The sequence below is a fragment of the Centruroides vittatus genome, unplaced genomic scaffold, assembly GCF_030686945.1.
Source record: "Centruroides vittatus isolate TY-2023 unplaced genomic scaffold, ASM3068694v2 contig_1051, whole genome shotgun sequence".
NCBI lineage: Eukaryota > Metazoa > Arthropoda > Arachnida > Scorpiones > Buthidae > Centruroides > Centruroides vittatus.
In genome coordinates, this window is record NW_027120680.1 from 255,646 (window position 1) to 278,634 (window position 22,989).

Genomic DNA, 22,989 nt, shown 5'->3' on the forward strand with positions numbered 1-22,989 from the left:
CGTTATTAGAAAAAATTTCGAAAAATTTAGCCGATTTCATAATATATACGTAGAATAAAATAGCTGGCAGTGCCAGCATCTGTACGTGTGTGTTCTTGAAATCCTAAGATAATAAAGATACAATGAATATTAACTAATTGTAATGTTCTTGTCTGATGGTTATCGTTGAAAATTTCTTCGTTTGTCACGCTTATTTAAAATTTGCATAATTATTATCCTGTTGCAAATTAATTTTTGGTCTTTGGTGATACTCGACCGAAAGATTCGAAAATTTGCTGCCGTGTATAAAATTAATGAGAAATCGAATCGTTAATTAAGGATAGAATACGGATCTATTGTTTGCAGCTCGTAATACAGGGAGTTACGAGTGTTCGTATTGAATTATTAGATATACATTTCCAAGCATAATCATTAACGGAGGAAAGTGAATTTTTAAATTATAATTATTCTCAAAGTAATAAAAATTTGGCGATTCTGATAAGGATATATCAAAATCTTTATTTGGCAGGAAAGCCGTACGATACGATAGATACAATACACGTCATAAATTACTTTACTACTTCTCTACTTTATTTTTTCTCTGTAAAAGTATCTTAAATATCGAACCGATCAAATTATATTGTTAATTTATTCAGGTAAAGTTAAATAAATAATTTGCTTTGCATTTACTTCTCGAATTTCTTTATAACGCGAAATAAAACGGAGAAACTGAAGTAAACAATTATCCTTTTTTATTTAACAGATTTATGAAAAAATAAGTTATGTACAAAAATTAGCATATACAAATTTCATTAGTGAGCCATTCCACGAAGTTTTCTAGTCTAAGGCGTGACTTAGTTGTGGATTAATTTAAACAGGCAAAAATACGAGGAAACCCTTCTTCCTTTATTAAACAGTCTCCTTCGTTAATATAATGTGTCAGTGCAAGGACCACTGTATGACGCTGCAATCCCTTCCACCCAGAGACACCACTTTGTGCCCATCTTGCAGGAAACTGACTGCGGGTACTTGGCTGCTGTGTCCGCTGTAAGTGTGGTGTAAACTCTACAAAATGAAAAAGAAAATTTCCGAAATTAGTCGGGTGGATGCGCGGATACCTTATCTTATACTTATCATTTTCCAACGCATTACTTTAGGTTGACAAGCCGGATAGGAGTAGAGTTTGACTTTTCCGAAATCGTCCCCGGTGACCAGCAGTTTGTTATCGCGAGATTTATCACAACTTAAAACGTCGGGTCCTTCGGAATTTTCCGGCCATATGCCCAGAACATTAAAGCCTACGGTGCACGACTGACTGCTCCATGTTACGTCTTTAATTGCGGCCGGACTCGTCAACTGACGACAAACGGTTGCATTCCCTGTGTTAAAGCGAAATCGGTTGTTTCTTTGTCTCCATCGATTAAAATTAAATAAATAACATGTAATTTAAAACTCACAATATAATAATTCGTGATCGGAGGAACAAGACTGCAAATTGGTACTGTCTTCGGACCAGTCGATATTTAACACTGGATTGGAATGACCCTGCGCTCGGATAATAAAGCACGATTTACATAAATCTTATTACACCTCATTTGCATAAATAAGAAAAATTTAAGGAGCAACTCACCGCACATCTTCCGATTCTGCTGTATTTTTTATAATCGTCGCTGACGTTGTAAACATAAATATACTTATCGTGAGAACCGATGGCTAGGAAATTCCCATCTACAAAACGGGAAAATTATATATTTCTAGGGTTTTGAATTTGAATAATGGTTTTCGAAGAATATTTAATTCAGAAAATGCATTTACCCGGTGAAAATTTAACGCAGGTAACCGGCTCGTTGCTGTCCGTGTGGATAGAAAGTGTTTGTCTAGTGTTGACGTCCATCACGATCCACCTGCCTTCCGTCGTTGCCACCACGATGGCGTTACCCTCCGGAGAGAAGCACCCTGCCTGCGGGGTCTCCTGTTTAACCACAACACCCATAAATCATTTTTTGTTTCGGTTACCGACAATAAGTCATTAACCATATTAAAATTGCTAATTACGCCTATGTCTTTAGTCCAGACGACTCTGTGCGAGAGAGTATCCCACAGGCAGATTTTGTGGTCGTGACCTCCTGTAATGAAGTGGCTGTCGGTCGGATGCACGGCCAGCATGGAAACGTCTTCTGTGTGACCCTGTAAATATTGTTTTCGTACACAATATACGCTTTCGTTTTATTGGCCGTATCTCTTATCACGAAACTATACCTTACCTGCACAACAACTTCGAAGTTGTGTGTCATTGTGCCCTGGAGAATGCAATTTTTGGTTGTGCCTATTAAGAGGATGTTACCTTTGCCTCTCGTTATCATTCGAACGCCTCCCACGTTGTCGGGTAGCTGAAGAGAGAAAATCACGACCGGATTCATATATTTTTCCGGAGATTTATCGATGTAAGAAACTTTACGAGATTTTTGAACCTACAGTAGCTTCCGATAACGGCCTTTTAACTCCGAGATCCCATTGAACGATCCGGAAATCCTTACCGCCTCCGGTCACGAACGTTCCGTCTTTTAGAACGCAAATAGAAAACACTCCTCCGTCGTGAACGTTCCCGATTGTCCTACATACCTTGTTGTAACCTTTGAATATACGAAAATCAGATAAAGAGCGAGAAAAATCTCTGTTATGGTACGAACACCGGACTGGTACTCACCTCTCGCCCATACAGAGATGTTGCCAGAAGAGTCACCGGTCAGAAGATCGCCCATATCCGTGAAGGCTATGCACTGCACGTATTTAGGCTTGTTGTGCTTCTCGAAAATCCCAACCTTCTTACTTAAGGTGTATCCTTCGGCGTTCCATATGTGCACGTGTCCTCTTCCGACCGTCACCAAAGTGTGACTGTCCAGCGGATGGAATTCTGCCGCCAAAACCGGTCCGGCGGCGCACTAATTATCACATTTATATATATATTTATATATATATAAATACACGCAAAGTTAAAACACGCAAAGAACGGAACTGTCGAGTACCTTAGTTTCGGTGATTTTATGACCGTGCTCGCTCTTCTGCCAGTCCCAAAGGGAGAGAGTATGATCCTGAGAATCGTCCACCACGCACAGCAAAGAACCGCCGTCCTAGAAATACAACGCAGTGTTCTAGTTACGTGTGTTCGAGATAAAACAGCTTAAGGATGGATATTCTTACCGCTTGAGAGAATGCCACGCAGTTGACTGCCCTTTCGAATTCTCCCACACCGATCACTTGCAGGGTGTTAAGGCTAACGGAATCCCAGATGCGAACGTGAGGCTAAAAAATATTTAGTAAAAGAATTATTGAAAATAAATTCTTAGGACGAGTTAAAGCGCACGAAATTAATTATTGGGGAGGAGGATACATGCAGACTGAAACACAAGGAGGAATCAGTTTCCAGAGGTGCTTACGAGAATGATTATGTACGAAATTTACGAAGGAAGACGTAAAACATAGAGGTTTTAAGCTTTTAAAGCTGAAATCGGAAGCGGAAACAGTATTAAAATAGTGCTGATAATTGAAGTAATTATTGAAAATGTTTATGTTCTAATAGGATAAATGCTCCTTCCTCCACATCATTTATCCGAATTATATTTAATCCTACGTAAAATTGTTACGACGTTAAGAAGCGATTCGGTGTTTATGCTTAAGGAAATTAATTCAAATTGTTTAATATACTTTTTCTTATTACGTTACATAAACCTTGACCTCTTCATTTTAATATTAAAGCTTTGGTCTCGTGGTTGAATTAAGAAGATAATTAAACTGTCCGAGATTATTATTTAATCGTAATCGAATCTTTAGATTTAATTTCGAATAAAATTTTTAGAGTTAAAGGGCGTACACGATAAAGAAGAATTCATTTTACAAATACGATAATGTACTTTACCATCGCCAGATGGCGACACGAATAGTTTTTAATGGATGTTACGGCGTCGAAGCGCTTTCTAATTACAGATGAAGAACTATCTATAACTGTCTCTATCGTGAAAACAACTATCTATTGAAGAAACGTAACTAAAAATTCGATTGAAAATTGGCATTAAGCGAGTGGTGCAAAAACAGGATCGACACACAAACACACAAAAACACACACGTCACACTCGTGCCATGCAGAGTGATGAGCTAGAACGGTACCGAGTGCGTGAAGCGTTAGTGACGTCATGCGAGCCAGAGCGGTGTCATAATTAGTGAGCGGGTTAAAGCCGTGGCGTGAACACAACTCACCCAATGAGCAGCGTCGGGAGACGTGACGTCGATGGTCAAGGGACGACACTGTTTGATCAATACGAAAAAAGGGTGAATCAAATTTCTGGTACAGAATGACTGATCGACAGGGCCGAGGCGAAATTTCGGGCTGTTCCAGGCAAAACTCGCGGGAGATGTCCCGCGATCCTTCGAAGGCCTTTTCCCCTTACCCTTCGAGTCGTGGCCGTTAATTAGTGGTTCTCTCCAGCCCTCCTCTTCCGAAAATCTCCGAAGGCCGCCTGGATCGGCCGAGCGGTCGCACCGGCTCCGATGACCCTCTTCTTCGTTTACCACAAACGATCGGCCTCTTCAGTTAAGTTAATTTTGTCGATCCCCTTACACCGTGCCATAGACCGAACGCTTTTCACAAAGCATAGGAGGAATTCGGCACCAAGTTCGATCGTTTGGTGTTAAACGTAGGAAGAAGTCATTCAGCCACAGTTAAAATACAATAAATACTTTATAATGAGATTAAATGACGGGATTATATCCGACACCAGGTTTTATGAAAGATCGAATGAGAGAAGAGACGAACGAGCCACTAACTTACCCTCCTGTCTCGTCTGTCGATGCTTGCCACCTGGCCCGTGGCCACTAGTAACTTATTCGGGTGCAGGGTCATGCTGAAAGCAAACAAAAATTACACTGCCATCGAGAATTGATTTTAAATTGTCACTTTCGAGGCCTACCAACCATTTGATATCGTCCGTGTGCCCCAGATAATGTCTTTGGATTTGATCCTCCACGTTGTACAGAATGGCCACCGATGCTATGCAGTACAGTATCTCTCCCGTGGGAAGCCAATATAAGTTAGAACGACAATCTCTTCCTCTATAACCGTGTCTTAATAATCGTTAAGTAATTTAACTGCAATCTAAACGTCTCGAAGTGGTCGAAAATTCCACTTGTGGTAGTAGATGGATTGTATGCACTATCATTTAACCCCTAGTACCTAATTTGCAAGCACTATACTTTATGATCAATGAGGGTTATCTTATTGTCATGCAATTTTTAATACTGTACTCGTACTTTTTAGCATTGTAAGCGTAATTTCGGGATCGGCAGTGGCTCATAATTATAAAATTCCTAAATTAAAGATATTTCAGTGTGTAGAACCCGAAGAAAATTTTACAGATAAATTTGGAATAAAATATGAGAGAAGCAACGAAAATAAACGCGTTATTTTAGACTCAATATATTTCGTGTGGTGGTTTATTCATTAATCGGACTCTTTAGGGAGCAATTTACATTGTAATCGTGTTCTATATTTTTATATAAAAGGAAAATCGATATTTAGACTCAATTGGAAAGTTATTAACGGGACTTAAATAAGGAATTATGTCCATTCTACTGAGTATTTTTTTAATTATTTATATAGGAAGTTACGCACCGTGTCGTATGTTATTTGACAGTAGGTATATATACACTTATAAATATAAACTCATTAACATAAGCAGAATACAGAACAGATATCGAGTATGTAAGTTATTTGAAACTCGTACTTTGATTAGTTACGAAAAAAAGAGTATAATTTCTGTATTTTGCTTACATTTAACACGTCGATTTTATTAAGATCGTGAGAAAATTTAGTTATTATTTTCTCAAACAATGGAAATATATTAAAATTGTTTACCTGTAAAGTAATTTAATTACTGTTTGGTCTATATTAATAATAATCGACGGGCAATATTGAAAATCGTTTGTACTTTGTTCTGTTTAATAATAAATTCGGGTTCAAAGTGTTAAAAGACTCAAAAGCAATTATAGAAGGTTGGCTTTTAACAGGTCGTTCGATAGAATTTTCCTTTATCCACGATTAAATTCGGACACGAAACGATAGCCATTTATGCACTCGTAATTCTCGTCTCGCATTAATATACGCTTTTAATTATTAATAAAGGATACACCCATTCGATTCTCAGCCTGTGAGGAGGAGCCGGATTGACTTTCTGTAGACTGTAGTTGCTATTCTGAACTGTAGGAATGTGCATGGAGATTGGACGTCCTCTTAGATACATTTTCACTATACCGTCCTCTGAAAAGAATAATTAGAAAACGAATCGTTTCTCGGTCTTAATCCGAGGCATTCAAATGTATTTTGAAAAATTCGGATACTTACCGTGATTGAGGCTCGTTTCTTTGGTCCTGAAATTTCGAAACAATATTGTGATGAAAGTACAGAAATTTACAATGGAAAATCTTAATCGATCCATCGACCATTTGACATTTTTTCGATAGAAGAGAACGATGGTTGATTTGAAACACGGTTGAAAGTTGACTTTTGATGTAAAAGACTGATAAGTAGAGGTTTGCTAATGATCACTGTCAATTGCAATACGAAGTTTATGTGGAATATATTCTATAAGACGCACAATTGATAAGCGATTAATAAGTAGAAATGTAAATATTGATTGTCTAGTGGACACTCGGCGTACTATAACACTCGCGGTGATATTCCCAAGTACCGAGCAGTAGATTCTTGCCAATCCAGCCATTCCTCGAACAGACGGGTGTCAGATTTGCGATTATCTCGGATTACTGAGTGTGTATAATCCTAAAGACAACGAATGACGCGATTTGTCTTCTTTTTTTGAATGGGTCTATTGGCAAACCCGAGTAAACACAAAAATATAACGTAAATATTTTCGTGGAAACGGAAGAGCCTATGCAATCACTCTGCAGGATTATCGAGAGGATACGGCATTTCTACTTCGATGGATGTCTCGGAACAAACGAATTTGTTTCGAGTTTTCGAAACCCGTTATTTCGAGGTTCATAAAATTGGGAGTCAACAGCGTGTTTCAATTCTAGACAATTGTCGGTTTATTTTTTAATTTAAAAACGATCCATAATCCAAACTAATGGTAGATTTTGATAGAATTATATATTGTAATACAGTTAAAATTTCGTCGATGGATCGTATTCGTAATTATTTAATTCTTCGGTAATGAGAAGGAATAAAGACACATACCCGTGTTTCAACTGTGGAACTGGAGACGATCTAATGTGAAGATTGAGCATGGAACCACTCGTACAACGTCTAAATTCAATTAGGAGAAATTAATCTGCGGTAACTTTGATTATAAATCGAGTCGATAAATTTGTAACCTACCTTATATTGCCGTGGCCATTTCCGTTAAACTCTTGAGAGTTAGACCACCTTTTCATGGTGGATAAATTGGACGTGGATCCGTAACGACTCTTCAGATTAGTCTTGGTTTGAAACGGAAGAGGAGACGATATCGGGGAGGCGGATTTCGAGCTTCCACTCGGTTCGGAAGCGGAAGAAGGCAAATGGAAGAAGGGTAAAGGGGAGGTCATCCCGCTTCGCGGTTTGCATCCATTGGGCAGATTGAATGTCACCGAAGGTCCGTTGGGCGTTCCGTTCTTGGGATGAAGAAGAAATTTTACAGTTCCGCTTCGTTTAGGAGGAGGATGATGATGAGACGAGGAAGAGGACGAAGAAGAAGTCGATTTTGGAGGAGGAGAAGGCGAACAGGACGACGAACTGTGCTTTGTACTTGCGGCTTCTTATTAATATATATAACTTATATTTATTATATTTTAAAATGTAAAAAACTAATATATTTTCATCTTAATTCTATCTTTTTTTATTAATATTATTCCGGTATCCATTATTATTATTATTATTATTAGAAAAAAACAGAAACAGTAACACTACAGAGACGGATCTAACAAAATAGCGAATCGGGTGTAAAGAAAGTAAATAAGTAAAAACCGAAAAATAGCTGTTTTTTCATGAATTAAGAAACTTTTTTGTTTATTTTAAGTGAATTATTATCAGTTAATTTCATTTATTTCGCTCCTCTCAAAGCATAAAACATTGCGTGATGCCATTCATTTTTCACGTTCTTGCGGGTGTTAATTGCATGGAATTTTATCCGAAAAGTTCATCTATTCTTGAAAATTACTGGTGACGTTTGCATCGGGTGATTTCGAGCGTTAGAATTTATTTTAATCACGCAGATTAGCTTATTACAGAAATCGTAACATCGAACGATTATTTGGATATACAAGATATGAAAATTCTTAGTTTTAATAACGAATGTATTACGAATTTACTGACTACGAATAGAAGATATCGTTCCTTATTAGAAAGGTGTCGGCTCCTTAATATCCACAGTCACTCGATACCGGATCAAAAGGTGCCTAACTACAGTTTAAAATATTAAAATTACTCATTCGGTTGACCTATTTTGTCTTGTGGATTATAAATAAATTTAGCCTGGCATGGGATCAAGGTTGGGATAGTCTGCTAATTATGGATTTGATCTTTATAAACATGGCAAATTAACATCGTATCGATTTGCCGTTTGTTTTTTGTTTTTAATTTTCCATATCTCCGATTATATTCCTAGTCATGGATTTGTAAGATTTACCTCTTCCTTCCAGACTTCTAATCCTAGAAAGAACTTCCGAAAGGGTGCTTCTTAAACAAATGAGTTCGCTAGATTGATCTTGTACCTTTTTCTCTAAGCTGGACACCTTCACTTGGAGAGATTCTTCGGAATCCATGGTGTCGTCTGGAATGAGAATGACACGAAATTTATAATGAATTACTGCAGTACACCCTAAATCCGTTTGCACGAAATATCCGTCATCCATTTATAATACGTAAACGGAAAGGTGTAAATAATTCGAAGACATTGGACGTTGTAATCGTAATTGCCAGTGAGCATCGTTAAAGAAGACGAACTTTAAACTTTAAAATATTGCATTGTAACTAGCAAAAGATGGATACGTATAGTTATTTACAATTCAAAATACGGAGGATTTTATCAATAATTTCACGAAACCAATACAGAAAGTTTAATAAACGACAGCGTAAAGATAAATAGAAAGAACTAAATGAATAAATAAATATCAGAGCATCGAATCGTCGGTTGAAATTACGATTGTAAACTATTGATTACGAATTGTTACAATCTTCAGAAGTATTTACATTTATTATTCCTAAAGCTTATGACAATATAACTTCAATTTTTAATTGACTTCTCGATATTTATTGTGAAAATTGAAGACGTTTAGTTCGAAATTCATAGATTTTTTCTATTAAAACGTTTTCTGTGCTAAGTATTTAACCAATTGATTCGTCTCGACAAACCGGTTCTAAATCCATTCATTTATTTTTGGAATTAACAGAAATCAAACCTACAACATTAATTTATTTTCGGTTCATTTTTTGTATGGTGAGCGTAAAAAACGACTCTTCCTCCATCCTCGTTTTGTGTCAACGTACGAAAAATCCTACGAAGTTCCGTGACCTCTTAACACCCACAATACTTAATTTTTCTTCCGTATCTTAATTATTCTATTAGAATTCTTCGTCACTTCCTATTAGCAATACGCGCTTCTTCGTTAATCATTCCACAAACACCGTATCGAACTGGAAATTTTATATTCATTCCGAAACAAGCGTAGAATATACAAATTACCGATCGCACTGTTTTGAGAGTTTTTATTGTAATTAAACCAGATGCCCTCTACCTTTATATCCTCGGGACATCGTTTGGTTAGTGTTATTGGCCTAGTTCTCTCTCGATAATAATAAAGATATTCGATACTATCTTTCTTCGATTCGGGAGAATATTTTCCGTTAAACTACCGAATGACAAGCAGAAAATTAGGTGGAGTGTCCTTCGAAGATCCACCCACACGCGCTACTTCGCCTACTCTAAACGCCCAATCAACCAGTTTGTACCATTTATGTTCTATTTCGTTCCGATCGAACATTCCTGGAAGCATCTAAATGACCAAATAAAGTACAGAGAGAAAGTGCGAAGAGAAAAATGCGTACACCGGGCGAATCTCCCCCCTCAAAAGTCTAGCACGCGGCTTTCTGTGGTGTTTCAAATTGCAATAGCGTAGATTCTATGGTAAAGTAGTGTTTACACCAGATAAATTCTATATGAGTGACAATGGGATTGACGTTGGACGAGGATTATTTAATAAATACAAAAAAAAGCACCTACATAATAAATATTTTGTTGGTTACGACGGTTTACGCAACGTCAGACCGGGGTCACGGTTTGCCTACAGGTGTAGATGTTGGGTGACGGGTGGGTGCCAAGGACGGCGAATGGGTGGGAGCAGGAAGCTTTTAACAGGTGAGCGCTACAATACGGCGGATAGTTAGACGTGGCAGGAAGGAAGTGGACGCTTAACAATAAAACTGTCAGCGCGGACAGGACGACCATCGATCCTACTCCCAAATTGAGGATACCGGAGCCATTTTTTGCCAGTTTGTCAATAGTATCAAGGACGTCGGCGGTTCTAGAGTTAGAATATACAAACGAGCGTGCATCCCAACCGATTCGGATGTTCGTTATTAAATAAATAAAAAAAAACACACACACTAGTTATTTGTAGGGTTGTGTGTCCGAATGTATTAGCGTGTTACGTAAGTCAGGATGTAAATTATCCTGATAATTTATTATAATTATTTGTTTGCGTATTTTACTATTCCATCTATAAATAGTGTATTCAAAACGTTACGAAATCAACAAACCTGTATTAGAATAACATTTAGGAAAATGCTTTTTAATTCGCATTTCCTGTATATTTGGGAAAGAATAAGTAACAGGGAATAATATTATTTGAGCTCTATCGAACGTCCTCGAATTCCACGAATAAAGCGGATATTCTTCGCTTCGCTTTCATAAAGGCAACTTATTCGAGGGGGTCAATTTTCCTTTCTAAAAACCAGTCTGCCAAACATCTGGATCCAACCTTCCCCGTGGAAATGCCAGGTGTTTACCTGTAGATAACTGTGAAGTCTTTGTGTTCCGACATAATATTAGGTAGGTTAAAAAAGACGTCGTGTAGAGATAGGATAATCAAAAAGGTCGTTTGTAGAAGTGTTAAACATCTAACAAGTAATTGCCCTTCGTTTTTCTTTACGCTAGCCCTCGTCTAAGTTAAATTCGTGCCGACTCTTCGTGAAAAAGAAAAAAAAAAAAAAAAATGCATTTAAAAGCATAAACTCTAGTTCGGAGGAAATCGATCTTGGAAATTCTCAAAAACCAAGTATTATAATTAATCATCCATTGTTACCAGTAGTGTTATAACTATAAAAATTGAATAAGTAGCGTTTATTCTACCATAAAGAGAACCAGAAGTCGAAAGCCTCCTATCCTGAGGCTAGAAAAACTAGTTCAATAATAATGCTAGAATCTCGGACCGTTTTTCTCTTCTCCTTTTTCCAGCTTCCTCCTTTCTTACAACCTTCATTGTATGAAAAGGAAGTAGAGATGCGTAATAACAAATATCCAGTCAAATAATTCGGAACATCGTTTTAAAAAAAAATCAGTTCAACAACCGATTAGAATTGCCAAAGGTTATCGAGTTCATTAACTCTCCCAATGCTTTTTCGCTGTATCTGTCCTTAACGGATATAAGGAAGGGAGAAAAAGTATTTTGTATCCATATTTACTTAACCTTTAGCCAATCTGCATTTATTTAAAAGAATTATAATAATCTTCTCTAATGATAGGAATTATTTTGCATCGTGAATGTTAACAATCGCTTTATTGATGCATATAAGCATTACCGGCTATTGTTTCATTGTTTAATAAATTTACTTTCACGTATTTATCAAGATAGATAATCGGCATTAGCTATCGGGAAAGGGTTGCTGGCAGATCTCACCCGATAGATACTGATAAGTATTGTAAATATCATACGTCAGCATCGAGTGTACGGGAGTATCTCCTCCACGTTTGCTCTACACGCCGAGATATAGAGAGATACTATACCCGTTTATATTCGTGTATACTGTACACTACATCCGTGTAGAGCATATCCTCCAGCTTGTTACTCCTTTTTTCAGACAGAAATTTGCTACGACCCCAATTAATTTTTTTCTGTATTTTTTAGTTCTAATTATCCAATATCGCTCGGGGGATAGCGACTCGTAGTTTGATATATACTAAACCTCTCTATCACATACAGTGAAACTGAATTGTCCTTCCATACAGAAATTCTTCAGAAGTACAGGTTATAGCTTCTGACTATAGTAGTCAGAAATTGCCTATAAACCTACAAATCTATTGGAATTTAACGACGTCGAAAGAAATTTTTAAAATAAAGCTCAATTTCTTCTCCCTCTGTGGTCCATCCGGCGTGTAACTGCCTATATTTTCCCATTATGGCCGGGGCTCGTCTTATTAGGATAAGCTTAGTTAAGGATAAGTAATGGAGACGAAAAAGCCATCCATCGTGGGTGTAACGACCGTCGTAGGAGTGAATAATAAATGCGGTGGGTAATTTAAATTTTCAAAGATCTAATCGCCAGAAGAAATACGTCGTTGGCGTCTAAAGCCGGGGTTGTTTATGAGGGTCGGAGGAGAACGGCCGTCCCTTCTACCTCCGCCGCGTAACTTTCCCACAATTGGCTTTTTATGGGTGTCGTTTTAAAAAAAGTTATTTTAAATCAGGAAATGTCCTTTTGTCGAAAATCGGCTGTCAAATCGACACTTAAGGTGGAGAAACTTCCCACGTGTAAAGGCGTCTAACTGGCATCCGGTATCTTTAAAGTGTCTGCCAATAAACCGCATCGGCGTTGAAAAATAGAGGAACAACCACGTAGATAAACTTACAATATCGAGTCGGACGGAGGAATATTGCCACATTCCTCGTCTGTAGATGCAGGAATGTAGCCTTAACTAGACGTTTCCATCTCTAATTAAATGCACGAAAGTACTTATAATCGTTCGACCGCATCTTCCCTCTGAAATTCGCAATTTCTCAGAAAGGGAGATTCAACCTTACTGGCACGTATTAGTCTGTAAGAGTCTGTAAAGAGGTTCCGTCTCGGTCGGTGTGTTCAGTATTACGTTTGAAATGTATGTAATTATGTAAAACCCGACAGAGCTACGTCTAGTTTGAGTAAGCTAAAATTTAAATAATTACGTCTTATTACGGTTAAGATTGTCGTTTAATGAGGTAAACTTGCCACGTTTAAATCGAGCAGAATAAGAAAATTATTCTTCTTAATTGGACATTTCTCGTCCTATCCCGACGCAACATTAAATAGAAAAGGTCGGATACGTATGCTTTTCCCCCCTTCTAATCGGATCGTGCATCGGTACGACGGGTTTTTACCTTCTCATTTTATATTCTGACCTTGAAAGAACGGGTTGTGGCAGCCAGTTTCTTCCCTCGCTCGATTTCGCAAAAAGCTCGAATCGACGATAACCGAGAATAATAATAATAATCTGATTGTAGACTTTCGTCGTACGGCTGCTCGAAACCGAAATTCGAAATAAACTCGCCCGTTTGTTCTCTCCTATCTCTTATCCGTCCTTAACACTAGACAATAGACTTTGAGGGGTGCAACTTCGCTTTCTGGTTAATCCTCGGGGGTGTAGTTTATATTTAATTTGGATCTACCAGTTAGGTGTCTCGATATATTTTCGTAGAAGGCAGTCTCTCGCATTTTAATGACGTGGAAGGAGGTCTGTTTCTGATATCGTCGAAACAATGTCCTAATTGGAGGTAGCACCACACCCGCGAAATAATATACGCCACCGGGTCGCTTAAGAGCCAAGGATATCGGGGCAATAACCCATAACGTAATAATACCTTAGACATTTTACACGGGAATATATCTCTTTATCTGCCTCGTGACAGAGCTTTTATAGAATTTTTTTCTCGGTCAGAGCTTCCTTTATTCGTGCTCCATTTGGAGAAACGATCTAGACGTAAACCTGTCAAAATTAAAGGAGGATGCTCGTTATGCCGGTAACCATTATGTGGCATTCGATATATGTTATTGTAATTACTGCGTTAACAAGGTGTTTGTCCTCGCACTTCACGGTGAGATGATTCACGCTTCATTTCCTAGGCCTTTCGGAATTCTTCATTCGCACGCTTTTAAGTAGTAGTTAATAGGAAATAACACTTCCTCCATATTCTACTTACTTCCTGTCACTTATCCAATGCCGAAATATTAACTTTTATATCCTACGTATCTACTAAAGATACGTGAATGCTCTTTTGCAATACTGGTGGTGCCTATTAAATAGCACGTAACTAGATAATAACATTCTATAATTAGGATTTTTGAAGTAATTTAAAGGCCAAAACTACAGTCTTAAACAGCTTCGAGAGGGGATCTGGAGATTTTTCCCGAGAAAAGAACAATAGCTAAAGGAATCCGCTATACCCCCCGGGACCCATACAAACCGAGGCTTTAAACGTTCGAATATTATTAAAAAGATCAATGCGTAAAGGAGATTGTGGCAAGAAATATCCCGGGCCGGGCCTCTCGCGCTCTCAACATCACCACACGAATAATTACTGTTAGCATTTGGGTTGCGAATGACGTAGAATAACGAGGTAACCGCGATAACGGTAAACCGATATTTACGGCCGAATCATTACTTTCGTAATATATCATTTTTTATTTCCGAATCATCGAATGTTTACGTAAATAAAAGGGCGCATCCTGAATTTACCGTAATTAATCCTCTCGAACAGAATAGAAACACTCCAGGAAATCTATTGAAAAACGTTCGAATCCGGAATGAAAATAGTCACACATCCTGACGTTAAGGTCATTCTTTCATTGTTTTCGCGTAAACAATGGCATAAATTGTCGACGGATCTACCCAGAATAATTCGAAGCGATTAAAAAAAAAGTCAAGAAAAATAGAACATTGCGCCGTCACTATGAGGAAAATTGAAACTGCGGTGGATGAGAAAATACACTTCTTAGAACTGCATTTTCCCACCCACCGCCGATTCAATTTTCGTGGTAAAAAATGAACGTAATAGGAGATTTCCAGTATTAGTAGGGAAGAAATACTACTTTAAAATTACTAGGACAGAAGGCGGAACAGTTACGGTACGGCAGATAAACGCAACTAGCCCTGGGATGGTATTTACATCCCGCGAGACACAAAATATTAAAATTAACAGTTTAATAAATGTTAAACCCGTACGATTTATACGGGAGAGGCGTGTAACGTTTCACTAAACGCGCAGAACCACGGTTCCTCCCCAACCCCCGCATACGCGCGTTATCGCCCGTGTCGTCTCATTCCTATCGAAATTTATCGGAATGTTTTTGCTTTTTACACAAACAGCGTAAAAGACAAACGACCTCCACTAAGCAAATAACCTATTTCGGAGCGCGTCCAGAGTCAAACCCCCTAAAATAAACAAGTAAATAAATATATATATATAAAAGAATTAAGAATAAACTGGTAACAAGGTTTATTTTAATACTGGAAAGCCTCTACCACAACGTCAAACACGTTCAACTACTTACGCAACATGTCAGAATAAACACGTTGCACAAAAGTGACTCCTTTATTAACCAGACTCGGTAGGTCTTTGATGTTCCAACCAAGTTTCGTATCCCTTAAAGGGTCAAGAAACTACTCGGGGCCGGTTTGTTTAGCCAGATATTTGTTAAAATAGAAATCCCATCCCCGTCTAGCGGAGGTTTGCGCGGAGCTCGGCCATCGAGCCACACAGCTGCTCGGCGCTTTTAAAATATTTAATTATTTCGTCATTAAATTGTTTTTGAAAATCTCTTAAACGAATTTTATAAATAATATTTCAAAATATTTTTCCTCCCACGCTTATCCGCGAGGTGGCTCAACAGGTTGACGATGGGTCAAGGTCTAACGGCTCCGACAGTTTTGTCAGCTTACACTGTGCTCCAGCCTCTACCGATTTACTTATCTCGCCGACTGCCTACTCGAAAAATGTCGAAATTATTCTCTAATTCGTTCCCATTTACCGATATTTTGATTTCGAACACGTTAATTCCAACCTAATTCTCCTTGTATAGCAAAAAATTCGCTAATTATTTTTTTTATACGGGAGAAAAGTAGTAGTACACCAGCGACGTTCGGTAATAAATCGTCGGCGGAACACCATTAAACTATTATTATTCCATCTAAAACATTTGATAGAATAATAATAGTTTAAATAATAAAATGAATCATTTCTCCAGACACGTATTCCTTTAATAAGGAAGTAATTTACCTCCTTAAATAATTGTTAGCGCACCAGAAAACTTTACACGGGTGGGAAAATATATATATTATTCTACCTACGAGTATAAAAATAATAATAATAATAGCCGACTGTCGTCTAACGGGAACGATAACACGATTTAAAAGCGACCTGGATACTACTACATCTGTTCGAATATTAACTATTAAACACGGCCCGTGTGTTTCGTACGGAGTAAAACAGAATAGTTAACCGATTATCCTGTTAGAAAGTTTAAATTACGTGACTTACCGGTGCCACCTTCGGAAAGATCGTCCCTAAATTGAGATTTCAACTTCATCTCGCCGCTGTAGAAAAGGGAAAAATCCCTTTTCGAGTAAGTGGTGATTGGAGTCTCCGTCTTGACGCGCGTGCAACACACAACTGCGACCGTCGTCACACTAGTCGACCATTGAGAACCCCGCCGACTGTACACCAGGTAAGCCGAAAGGGAAGTAAAAGCCGAGTAGATTGGCAACCGGCCCAAACGTCTCTCATTGGTCGACGGGGTGTTTTTTTCCGTCTCGACGTCCCCCTCCACCCTTTACCCTCGCCTCCTCCGACCGGCTCCCCCCCGCATTCCCCGATAAATAGGAAGCTGCGAAGGCTACGAAAACACAAAAGGCTTTATTTTCCTGATGGGAAATCGATGCGATCCCACACGAAAATATGCAAAAAGAAAAGAATTTTTCCTCCCCTCCCCTCTTTCAACACGTTATGTTGTTTGCGGGAAAGGCTAGAAAATTTCTATCGGCAGGTCCCCTTAAAAAACGGGTCGGTAATATTTTCGACACCTGCGGGGTGCGGCGACTGTCGTCACGCTAAACCCCGCGGCGCGTGGAATGACGTAAACGAAGAGTGACGTTAGAAAAAAAAGGCCCGAACTCTCGACTCTCGTCCTTGACCGAGTGAGAAGATTAAATAGTCGATCCCGTCCCGACATCGTCTCCGCCAAATTTAATTGTTTCCCATTCCAAGTTCGGGTGTCGGTGGTGTTTCTGGTGTCGAATTTGACGGGTTATTGCTCTCTGGTGTTAAAATAGGCCGCCTTACGTGACTTGTATATTATCTGTTCTATCGAACTTGGGTTCTTGAAGTGTTAAATATCTTTTTTTCGGCTGGTTAATTCTGTGTATAAAAGTCTAAGTCGAACGTACGAAGTTCGACGGAGAGAGAAAAATATCTCGTAAATCAAAATGGCTGTACGGTTGTCGACTGGTACGGCACGTAACGTTTCCCGTTGTGTTACGCAACCGACAGATCTGTTATTCGTTCCGGCACAATAGGAACACGGGATAAAAACACTAACACTAATTGCTACGTTACGGATTTTTCTGTTTCCGTAATTTCGAAAAAATTAATTATCCTTTCGCAATGTAAACAGTGGAGACTTTCCGAAACAAACACGCAACCTCGCTGGTTTAACTCCGAATCCTCTCGATATTTTTCTTCCTAAATTAGTCGTGCGGCCCTGGAGAAAATCGCTAAATCGAATTTTATAACTCCATATAACGATGGTTTCGGAATAACAATCAAAAAATCGTTACGTAGCGAGTTCGAGTGGTACGAGACAGACAAACGGAAGGGCAAGGAGAAAAATTGCATAAGTTATATTTTTTCTTGACGGACAGACACGCGTTGCTCGCTCGATTATACAGTTTTTTAGTATCGTCGAGTATATCTGTAATAACATCGTGCGTATATCTTGACGTATAATGACGTTATGAAAATACATAAATTATTTCGTATTTTCTCTAACTCTTAATTGATTAGCTTGGCGTGTTTACTACGTGTTGCGTTCTGTGTTACGTCACACGACACGCGTCGTCCTCGTATCTTCCGAGCGGTCGGGTGTAACTTAAATATTTTAATATAAATACGAAAGGAGTCGACGTAATTCGACGCCGATTTAAATATTGTTCGTTTATTTTGCATATGGAGACGTGCCAAAACCAATTATTTAGGTTCCGTGCATTAATTCTAGAGAAACTACCGGTTACCTGCGAATGTCGTTAACTCCGAAAATAAACCACACGAAAAAATATATAGAGCCGCGCCCATTCTTCTTCTACGACGTAAACTTATCGCAAAATTATCGTAACATACGACAGATCTAATCCAATTTCCAATTTTTTGCACATGCGATAACTCTCGCTCGTGAAATATTTTGCGCTCGATACTTCGAGTGGCATTATTACCCAAATTCTTCGAAAGGTGGGCCAAAAACATATCGTATACTCGATACGCGCGGTACTAAAGTAGGCCTGTGTAAGTGATTCTAAGTATCGCGGGGTTGGACCTTCTAGAGTCTAGAAGATCCAACCCCGCAATACGTAGAGTATAGAGAGGTGTGCTTAGTTTCTTCCTGGTTCTTCGTCTTAATAACGCGTAGATTAGAAACAAAACTTATTGCTTTTAGTAACAGTTCGATTGCACTCCCGAAAGAGGTAGGTAAACAATTTCGCTTTGTTTACACCTGTCTTTCGGGTAATTACGCCAATGTACTAAGTGGAATTTGTAAATAGGGACCCACCTTTAAGAGTCGAATTTCGGCACGAATCTAGTTTGACACGTTTCGGTAAAGTTGTCGTCGATAAAATCGAATTTTGTTATGACGCTGCAAATATCGTAAATGAACCAGATCATCGTTCCTTAGCTGTTTTACAGTTTAAGGTTTTCTAAATATAAAACTGTTGTCTTAACTTAATATTCAATGATTAAATAGGTATTAATTGCAATTTCCTCTATTATAATAATATGTAAAACCCTCATTCGGGCTCTACGTAGCTCTTGTGTAATAATTACTCAACTTGCTGCAGGTCTTGCAGACTATATCCGGGCCTTAATTGCTACATTTTTAGATATTTATCCGTTAAATATTGTTCTCTGCTTCTAGGACGACACCGTTCGCAATTAAGGCGGAAAATGCCTTAATTGTCTCGATGATCGCTTAATTAAAGGAGAATTATATCCTCAGATAATTTAATTTAGCTTATGTAAGATAGCTTATTTATTGTTCTCATCTCGAAGAGGTAATAAAAGTGAGGAAGATCTTCCTACGTTTCTTATTATTGCTGTTATTTCTAAAATACGAAATTAAATTGGTTTTAAGATTGTATTTTTCAGTGTGAAAATCTAATTTCTTTAATAATAAACCCGAAAATGGTGCAAAAAACCGCAAAATTTTATAATTAAAAACAGGTTTTTTTGACAAAAATTCATCCCCCGTTATTTTTGATGTTGTTAACAATCCGGCAAGCGGGATAGGAGGGTCATTTTAAGAGTGACATCATTCTTTTTATTAAAATGTAGTTTCTGTTGACGTCATTTATATACCACCTTTGACTGGTTTTCCGCAGCCCGTTTAAGTAGGTCTAATTCTTGACCCCGTGGCGTAAAGACGTTTTCTTCTATCTTAATTCAAAATAGCCAATGTACTGTATTGTATTGTACGTCATAATAAATTCTCAAGTAGGTTAAGAAAGAAGTCTTAAACGGTACTTTACATTATATTCTGGTATCGAATGGTTAATACGTGGCTCGACATTTACGATACATCCCACAGCGCGATTGACAAAACAGTATAACTTGCTTACGAAATTGGTAAATGGGTCACCCGTACAGATATGTTTCGTCAAAAAAGTACTGGATGCTTCTTTAGATAGGTGCGAACCCAGTTTGATGGGGTCGACGTCGTTTCGGTCGTACGCGTCATACGTGGAATTTTTATTAACTAAATTTGAATATCGTCCCATAGAATCTTGGGATATAATCAGTTTTCGGCTAGTGTTCTCTTTAGTCAAATGTTACGTACTTCGTTACTGGTCGAAAATACTCAAATTGCCAACATAAACGTACTGTTTACGGGCTGGTTCAAAGGCTATTAAGGCTTTCAGAAACTTGCCGTATTGTTCTAGTTATGGTTTATGCGCTCGGTGTTTCATAATATTTGTAAACGGAGGAATGCGGGATAATGTTATTTGCTTATATATCGTCTGTAGACCTAATATCAACTGTCCTCATTTGTTAATCAATAGAATTGCTTTCAATTAACCGATGGCTTTAATGTATAGTTACTTACACTAAATTGCCACTCGAAAGGGAAACGATTTGATTATTTAAAGCGAATTTTACGAAATCTTAAATAGTAAGAAATATATTCTTACACAATTTATAAAGTAATTGTCGACTTTATTTTCTTGTTAACGTTCTCGGAATACAGAGAAATTACATCTACACAAATTAAGTTAACACGACTAGGTAGAAAGAGAAGAAATGAAGATTCTACTCCATTTCTGATGAGAATTTCCACGAGATGACGTTTAGAGAATAATTAAAACACAACACATCGAATCCGTAAGATAATATCCAAGTATTATCGTAATGTCTGTCTCAATATAACTACAGAAATGCATTTTAACTCGCGAATTTGTTGGTGAGCGAATCATCGGTGGTGAGAAGATAAACGCGTGTCGTGGTTTTTGCACTTGAAGCCTGTTTTTCTATCTACGTGAACTTAAATACATAAATATACAGAATTTCTTTATTCTATTGTAACTTAGTTATTAAAAAGAGAGTAAAAATGGATCTACTCCGCGACTCACGCGAGTCGCTTACCGTTGAAAATCTTTGTACTGTCCTTATTGTTTCCGGGATCGAATCCGTGGCCTTTCTCTCGAGTCTATTGGTTTGTTTGAAAAGAGAGAATAATTTGAAATGATCAATAGAAGGATTTCTAAGATGTCCGAAGCCAAGGAAGCCGTTGTTCTTCCAGTGATTCTATAAGTTGCAGTTGCTGGGCTTCTCGAAGAATTATAAACTTACTTTCGTGGTCCTGCCGGTTACAAAATGGGTTTTAACATACAAGTACGTCCCGAGATTCCCGACCATTAATTTTATTAATCTATTGCCAAATAACGTATGCAGAATAATTAAAACACGTGGTTTATCGTTACGAAACCATTAAGATATTCGAAATGGAACGTATCGAATGGAACTTTCACTGGTTAGCAATTTGTTCTCCGGCTTCGGGCATCCTCCAATCCGTATCCCGTTATACTCGCCCCGTGTTCTGTTTATAAATTTGAAAAGTATTTTAGGTCCTTGAATTTATTTTGGTTTCGCAACGCGTCGTTTAGTTTTTTGTGAAAACCGTCCACGCCGTTGCATTCAAAATTAGACTGCATTGAATGTCATTGAAACGTTTCGGAGAAGTTTGTCAACGACGCCATGTTTTTTCTTTATTGGTATTTTACGAAAATAGAAAAAAGTAATTAAACCAAAGGACACGTTTTCAATGTATTTGCAAATACAAAAAGACGGTTACTGAATAACACGACAATCGACAAAAAAATTGCATGGTTAGAAATGTTGGAGGGCAAAAGTCAAAAGAGTTTGTGGTGGAAACGAGATTTTACAAACGAAACATTCTCTTCACATTAGCGTCGATCGATTGGTCCGTGGGATAAGGAACAAAACACATAGGCTTTTTCCCGAGAGAGCATCCCGGAGGGAATTTGTATGAAAAATGGCGCCAAGAAAATCGGAAAATTCCTGTCTATTGATCGGGAGCGAGCCTGGAATTACCAGTGTTTTGTGATTTTATTCATTCTTATCGCGTACCAACCTAACCTCTTCTCTGAAAATATTAATTGTTTGATGAATCTCATCAATTCATCGTATACATTTGAATGTAGGCTTTATTTGGTCAAATATCTTTGTTCCTGATTATACGGTACAGTCTTATTATATTCCTGACAATTATAAGTTTTTATTTTTCATTTTTTGACATTGACTTTTTTCTCGTGGCCGTGGTGGGGCCGACGCCTAACCGTTTTAGCCATCCGGTGGTTGGGAGTAGTCACATTTTACTATTGTTTACTTACGGGTGTTTTATTATTTAATTCTCACGAAGATAAATGAAGATAGACAAGTAGAAACAAACCTGTTTAAGAGACGTTAGAGAATCAATTCGTTAGTTAGGCGAGGTAAATCGTGTATCTTTTGCTGCTTCTGAGACAAATCCTGCGGAGGAAAAGCATCTTGCCTAAAATACTCTTTTTTAAAGGTTTTGGATCCGTTTTAATACGAACTTCTTAACATTTCTGGAGTTAGATTAAATACAGATATTTCTATTTATCCATACGCAAAATTTATATACTACAATATTTAACAGCAATTTTATTATATATTTTTGGGCAGAAGCTCAGTGTTCTAGTTTTCGGTGGGACAAATTGTGGCGCGGTGAGAAATCCGGTTTTGAATTCGTAATTATTCTTGAGTTGATAGAATTTGAATAACCCTTTGTCATCGATGCCGATCGATCCTTTTTTAAATTATGCTTACCTGTAATCATGAAAATTCGAGCCTATCCATGCTAATGTCTCGTGTAACAAACAATCCTACCGAACACCCTTCATCCATTTTAGGTTTTAGTTTTTTAATTGCTTCGTTTCGGATTCGAATTTAAAAAATATTCTTATCTTGCTTCAATTTGTTGCTGTATTACAGTGGTTCACAAACTACAGCCTTCGGGCCAAATCCACTCACGCTCGCGACCCGGAGGTGTTATCCGTCTCCAAAGACACTACTGCCCATTAAAATTGCGAGACCAAGGACTAAAGCTATCAAAGTCGTATGTATTATATACGTAATTTACAGAACAAGGATGAAATGATTACAGTTTCAGCTTGGTTTCATCTGCAGAGA

The 22,989-nt window shown here is 38.0% G+C and overlaps 2 protein-coding genes across 4 annotated transcripts in view; both read right to left on the bottom strand.

The window, feature by feature from the left end:
* LOC136971397 (putative methyltransferase DDB_G0268948) overlaps positions 1 to 22,989 on the bottom strand; it is a 298,490-nt gene that overhangs the window by 232,665 nt on the left and 42,836 nt on the right. The window lies entirely within an intron of this gene.
* Positions 715 to 16,763, bottom strand: LOC136971367 (echinoderm microtubule-associated protein-like 2). 3 transcript variants are annotated; one of them, XM_067265819.1, is made up of 20 exons: positions 16,534 to 16,763; positions 8,655 to 8,798; positions 7,367 to 7,781; positions 7,226 to 7,294; positions 6,374 to 6,399; positions 6,160 to 6,289; positions 4,948 to 5,097; positions 4,805 to 4,877; positions 4,234 to 4,281; positions 3,181 to 3,282; positions 3,006 to 3,110; positions 2,687 to 2,921; positions 2,455 to 2,612; positions 2,244 to 2,369; positions 2,035 to 2,166; positions 1,795 to 1,951; positions 1,610 to 1,707; positions 1,437 to 1,524; positions 1,132 to 1,358; positions 715 to 1,044 (listed from the first exon to the last, which is right to left on the bottom strand). In XM_067265819.1, exons 1-20 carry the CDS (start codon positions 16,580 to 16,582, stop codon positions 919 to 921), a joined length of 2,658 nt encoding a protein of 885 aa, XP_067121920.1. In that variant the 5' UTR covers positions 16,583 to 16,763; the 3' UTR covers positions 715 to 918. The 3 variants fall into 3 exon arrangements, with proteins under 3 accessions (XP_067121920.1, XP_067121912.1, XP_067121927.1); XM_067265811.1 differs by having other exon boundaries at positions 7,367 to 7,784; positions 16,534 to 16,762; XM_067265826.1 differs by lacking the exon at positions 4,234 to 4,281 and having other exon boundaries at positions 7,367 to 7,784; positions 16,534 to 16,762.